Source organism: Neodiprion pinetum, chromosome 7 (genome assembly GCF_021155775.2).
Source record: "Neodiprion pinetum isolate iyNeoPine1 chromosome 7, iyNeoPine1.2, whole genome shotgun sequence".
NCBI lineage: Eukaryota > Metazoa > Arthropoda > Insecta > Hymenoptera > Diprionidae > Neodiprion > Neodiprion pinetum.
The window spans coordinates 24604680-24610239 of record NC_060238.1 but is presented as its reverse complement, the minus strand read 5'-3'; the positions used below and the strand labels follow the sequence as shown (position 1 = coordinate 24610239).

The window sequence follows — 5560 nt, the reverse complement described above, 5'->3', positions numbered from 1 at the left end:
GGCATGACGTTATCGCCTTTTCATCACAGATTTGTGTATGGTTGTCGCAATGGGGTTTTTTTTTTTTTTTTTTTTTTTCTTACGCTTCTCATATTTAAAGCTCCAAGATCACTCAAGGCAATCTTAAGATTTAAGATTAGCCGTTTTGCATTAACGGGACTCCTCGGGGTTTCGCTTACTGGTTTGATGAATGCGAAATAGGAATTTAGGTCGTGGTCAAAGGGTTCAGAGCCAAGGCTAACTTCTTCTTGGCGAGGCGGGTTCAACGGCTTCTTGTGCCGATGAATCAAGTCACATGTGGCGTATGCTAATATAGAAACTAATTTAAACATCTGCCAATCCAATTAAATTGATCTTTATTTCATATAAACATACAACCACCTCCCCTGAACTCGTTAATAAATGTCAATTCATTCGCATCGGTAAACAGGTTCTATCAATCTTATACCTTTTTAGTGAAGCAATTTGGCATTTGTAATTAATTTTTTTCCTTAAACGTATTTAATCATGTTTTTCATTTTTTCTTTTTTTTTTCATCTTGATTCATTTGAATGATCTGTCGGATAAAAATTGAAGAATTTAAAAATTGCTCAACATTGTATACAACTTGGTAGTTTTATTACGAGACACGTTCGTTTCTTATATTACACCCAGATCGTAGAAGGAGAGAACCGGTAAAATAAACATGTCACGCCTGTTTATTGTAACATCTTTCGCGGTTTGCGAATTTTCAACGAGCTAAACGGCGCAAATTTACTCTGTTTTTTTTTTTTTTTTACTCGATTCAAATCATAAATTTGAAGCGCACCACCATTCGTTGTCGGTGATCACGGTATATGCTTTACCAAAAATCGCTTTAGAAACTTCATTTGGTAAGTCAGAAGACTTCATTACCTACCACAGAGACTGCCACGATCGAATTTTCATTTCTGTTGTTTGCTTGTGATTCGTTACGCTAGGTTAGATTAGGTTAGGTTAAGTTAGGTTAGATTCATTCGTACAACATCATACGATGTTATTATTCGCTATGGATTCAAATCCGGTAATAACCAGGAGTTCTATAAATTGAAAGTGTTGCCAGAATAATCGTAGAGAAAAAAATGGACCACGAAGAGGAGTTTCTCAGTAATTTTTTTACCCAAGTATCGCAGCTCTGTGTTGACAAGGCGAAAGAATCTGTGGTAGGAATATTTTTGTTACTTCTGACGATCCGCTTTACTTTGGCATTTCTTCTAAAAACAACAAATAAGAACCTCACTAGCTAGAAAAATCAGGCCGATACGCCGTTCAACAAGCATGTTCGGATCTGTAAAACCAGTTTCGTTTACTTTTTACAGGAAAAGGAGAAGGAATTATGTCGTACCATGCAAACGGGTCCTTGGGGATTGCTGTTGACGGATCTGCCACAAATTGCAGTCGCAGAGCGATCTTACGCGGACTTGGGCTTTCTGCATACTAAGAATAAGGGCTTTCTGAGAAAGGATGTACGTTTGTATTGGAAATATACTACTCGGATGTTTTTAAATTGAACTGGGTAGAAAATTACTGAATTTAAAATTAACCGTCGACGTTTTTGTTTCCATTGCATAGAATTCCTTGCGCACAATATACGAGTCGTCCAGATCAGACCTCAAGAAGGTGGAAGATGCAAGTCGTGGATTCAATGCGATCGGAGCAACTGTTGCAGAGGTCTCGGGTCAGCTCTGCCAATTTCTTACGGCGAGAATGCAGCTGATAGATTTGTAAGTGCTGAAAGATAAAGCGTTAAGTTTAAAGCTGCTCAAGGTACTCGATACACTTGAATCGGTACTTTCCTAATTAATTCTGTACACAGTAATCGCATATTGAATATTAATGACATTTGTCTACTCGCGAGCTAAGAGAATTTCTTTTAAATCAGCCCAAAAAAAAAACTTTAAATTATAAGCAATAGCTGAGATGTGAATTTTTCATTTCAAAAATTTCATTCTACTTTGGCTCATTTTGGTCAGTCAACAATTTTCCACAACTACACCAGTGTACAATTTTTTATAATGTTTTTTTTGTCCAATATTCAATGTTCTAAGATCAAATGAACATTAATTTGTATCAACAAATAGCAGTATTCGACTGAGCATTGGAAAAAAATTAATTTTTATGATGAAATTGTAGAAAATAGTTGACTAAACAAAATAAGCTAAGGTAGAGTGCAATCTATCGAATCCGATGGATGTTTCTTGATTTTAAAAAATTTTGAACTGAACAATCCTTATCCAAGCTATTGCTCATAGTAATGTTTTTTTTCGTGAGATTCGAAGGAAGTTCTCTCACTTCATGAGTAGATAAATGGTATTGATATTCAACGTATAATTATCAGGTATGGAGTTAATTAGAAAAGCACTGATTGAAGCATATGAACTACCTTAAGTTTATCGTTATGAACATTCGACCACATTTTAAAGCTACGAGAAGATGTACAGCATGGGAACAAGCAGAAGTGTCAAATATCAAGAGCTGCTCCAGGTTATAACTGGAATTGTGGACGTGCATTCGCTCTCTTGTTCACACTTGGCGCTCATCGCTATCAAAACCGCTCTGACGTAAGCATAAAGATATCCCGGTCTCAGGTTGAAAACAAAATTTATATACATGTCTTCTCTGCAGTCTAGAGTGTGAAATACTAGTCGAACTACTCAACGCACAAATCGAAATTCAGAACTGGCGGTTTTTGCCTGCCCTTATGGCTCTGTACGGCGCCCAAACTCGAATGTCTGCATGGGAAAGAACCTTGCAGAGTAAAGAGGTCGGTGAGTTGGTGTAATAGCAAACACTTTCCGCCGCCAAAACTTCTCAAAACTTTGCATGACTCTGTCTCCTTTGCAGTCGTGGAAGTTGGGATTCGGGTCAACTTTTCTGAAAACTAATCCACAGCCGGCGTTATATCAATGGCTTGTAAAATTGAAGAACAGCATACTGGCTAAATGCTCTCTCTACTTTCACGCTACGCTTAGTCAACAGGCTAGTACAGGTGAAATGAGAAGTATCATGAGCAAACAGAGCTGTGACTATTACCACAAGTGAGTGGAAAAACCGTAGACAGTTATCGAAATTCCACGGAAACCGTAATAGTTTCGATCACCCATATTTTATACTTCAGAATGCAAACATTCCAAAGAAAATATGATCTCATCGCTGTCCTGATAGTCTTTCATGCCACAGGGGCAGACAGCCCTGGTCCAGGATACACGCACCCTAAGCGAGAAGTCGATACGTCCGAAGAATTTTCCATCATGGTCAGCTGTCCGAGTGTGAGTAGTCGTCCGTCATATTGGAAAGTTATTAAGAAAAGATTTGTCTTTCGTTCTAGTAGTTGGAGTAAATTAGAGCCAGACAAAAACAACTTGAACGAAATTTGCACAGTTTTGCGGCGTATCGATAGTTTCTTGAAAAATTTAATCTCAGGTCTACATGCAAATGCCCTGCCAGCATTGGAACAGCATCACCAAAGCAATGAAGGAGCGACACCCGGATCTCTTGAGCATGGACAAGATTATATACACGAAAAGTTTGAAGGTAATATTTGAGTCAAGAAGGAACATGGATAATCGATTTTCGATTAAACAGATTATTTTTTCCCGATTAATCGAGTATAATCGATTATTATCTTTCAAACTCGATTATTTTTCCTTACAATCGGTTTTTGATTTTTACTCCCACGACCGACGCAATGCATAATCAATTCATGTGATTAAATAATCGATTATTATCATTGTCTTACTTACTAAGTATACCTATTTGATATAATTAGCGAAAGATGACAGAATATTTTAATCGAAAATTGAAAAATATTTTGAATGAAACTATAAATTATGAAAAAACTTTTCCGCTATTAAGACTAAATGCTGAAATTTACGAAATTTTGGTTTCATATGCACCGTTTCAAAAAAATATAAAATAATCGATTAATTTTTACCGATTCAATCGAGTCGTGTTCGATGCATCGATTATTTTAGCTTAGTGGCCATCGCTGATTCGAGTGATTTTCTTCAACGGATTTGTACAGAAATAATTTACTTTTAATTAGGAGCTCTGCACCTATGCAATGAACAACATAGATCCACGAACGACACTTGTGGTTGTTTTCGATACCAGCAAACAACGTGACAAGGAATCCCACGTAGCGACTTTCATGCAAGAAATATGCGTTCAACTCAGATGCAGCAAAATTTACGAAAGCCTGAAGCTGTCGAAGTGAAAAATAAGCAGAGATATTCTCGAAGGTGAATTGAACTATTTACATAATGCAAACTGTGCCATGAAACACACTGTGTGTACACACAAAAGTAGACGGTATATGTGGCTGCGTTGTATGTCATCGATAAAACCGGTCGACGACGAATCTTGAGTCTGAATTCTAAAGGTCAAATTTTGATTTTCCTGGTACAATATCCATTTTAATATTTACACTAATGGAAAAACGTGTTTGCTTCCGAGGTAAGTGAAATTGATATACATATCCTAAAGTACATCTTTATTAGGTTCAAAATAATAAACCCACCATTCGTACCCTGTACGATAAATAGGTCCGGAGATACGAGAGTTTGAAGATCACCGTGCACAAATGTTCGTCGTATTTTTGAAATTTCCGATTTCGTGTAACTCCGAAAATATTGAAAGTAAAATTCGAATGAAATTTGGGAAGTTACTCATTTTCATGCAACTGTCTTCACACCTAGTGCCCGTTATAAGAATTACAGAATAAAGCGTTGATTTCAACATCTGCTGAGACTCGCTAATATCACTGTCAATCAATATGGATCGATAGATATACTTTATTAGGTTCATAGCAATGTTGAATAAGTACATAAAACGACAGAAAATTAATATCAGACGCTAGAGAATGAACAGAGTTATAATAAAATACAGGCAGAATTATCGCTCAAAGAGTACAAGATAAAGCAGACTGCCCACGATCAAATGAGGAGAATCACAAAAAACAAGTCACGTGTACCGCATCAAAATTCGCAATAGTGCAACTGATTAACAAACAAAAGGGTAATGAATGACTGTACTTATTGTTTGCGATTGCGACTGTGACTAATAATGTTAATTTCCAAATTGGTGAACGTTCAAGAACGATTGATCGATGTAACCATGATTTTCACCAGGTCTTTCCGTGACCTTCGTGCCATGGGCACCCGGCGAACCGAGCCATGATGCCAACAGAAGTTGCGGGGCGATGTGGGCTGACGGAAGAGGATTGGCTCCAGTGGCGTGCGACACAAAGCGGCATTTTCTCTGCGAAATTTCGATACCAAAGTACGACGATTAGTCGCGATAGATCCTTACGATCTGATACCACATTGCATTAAATTGAAGAAGTGAAAAAGTCATACTGCAGCCACGGAACGCTAGTCATCAATCGAATAATTAATTTCTCAAATTGGAAACTGAAAAGTCAGTATAATCGCTCTCGACGCAGGGAAGTGGTGAGTGTAAACGGCGGATGCGGCGAGTCACAGTGGCAAAGGTCGGCCTGGTCGGCCTTCCGGTCAACATATGAGTTCTACGCGTCCGACCG

The 5560-nt window shown here is 37.8% G+C and overlaps 1 protein-coding gene across 1 annotated transcript; it reads left to right on the top strand.

The window, feature by feature from the left end:
• Positions 1-932: 932 nt before the first annotated feature.
• On the top strand, positions 933-4391 carry LOC124223851 (KICSTOR subunit 2). The gene is made up of 9 exons (XM_046636194.2): positions 933-1181; positions 1338-1484; positions 1591-1742; positions 2442-2579; positions 2644-2782; positions 2863-3056; positions 3137-3287; positions 3442-3552; positions 4064-4391. The coding sequence occupies exons 1-9, from the start codon at positions 1101-1103 to the stop codon at positions 4232-4234; spliced, it is 1284 nt and encodes a 427-aa protein (XP_046492150.1). The 5' UTR covers positions 933-1100; the 3' UTR covers positions 4235-4391.
• Positions 4392-5560: the final 1169 nt, after the last annotated feature.

What these genes read in the sequence shown, in the direction of transcription:
- LOC124223851 (XM_046636194.2), top strand. Translation starts at nt 1,101, where the DNA reads ATGGACCACGAAGAGGAGTTTCTCAGTAATTTTTTTACCCAAGTATCG. An exon ending in GCTATCAAAACCGCTCTGAC is followed by an intron (nt 2,580 to 2,643) that starts GTAAGCATAAAG and finishes TCTTCTCTGCAG; the next exon opens with TCTAGAGTGTGAAATACTAG. An exon ending in TATACACGAAAAGTTTGAAG is followed by an intron (nt 3,553 to 4,063) that starts GTAATATTTGAG and finishes ACTTTTAATTAG; the next exon opens with GAGCTCTGCACCTATGCAAT.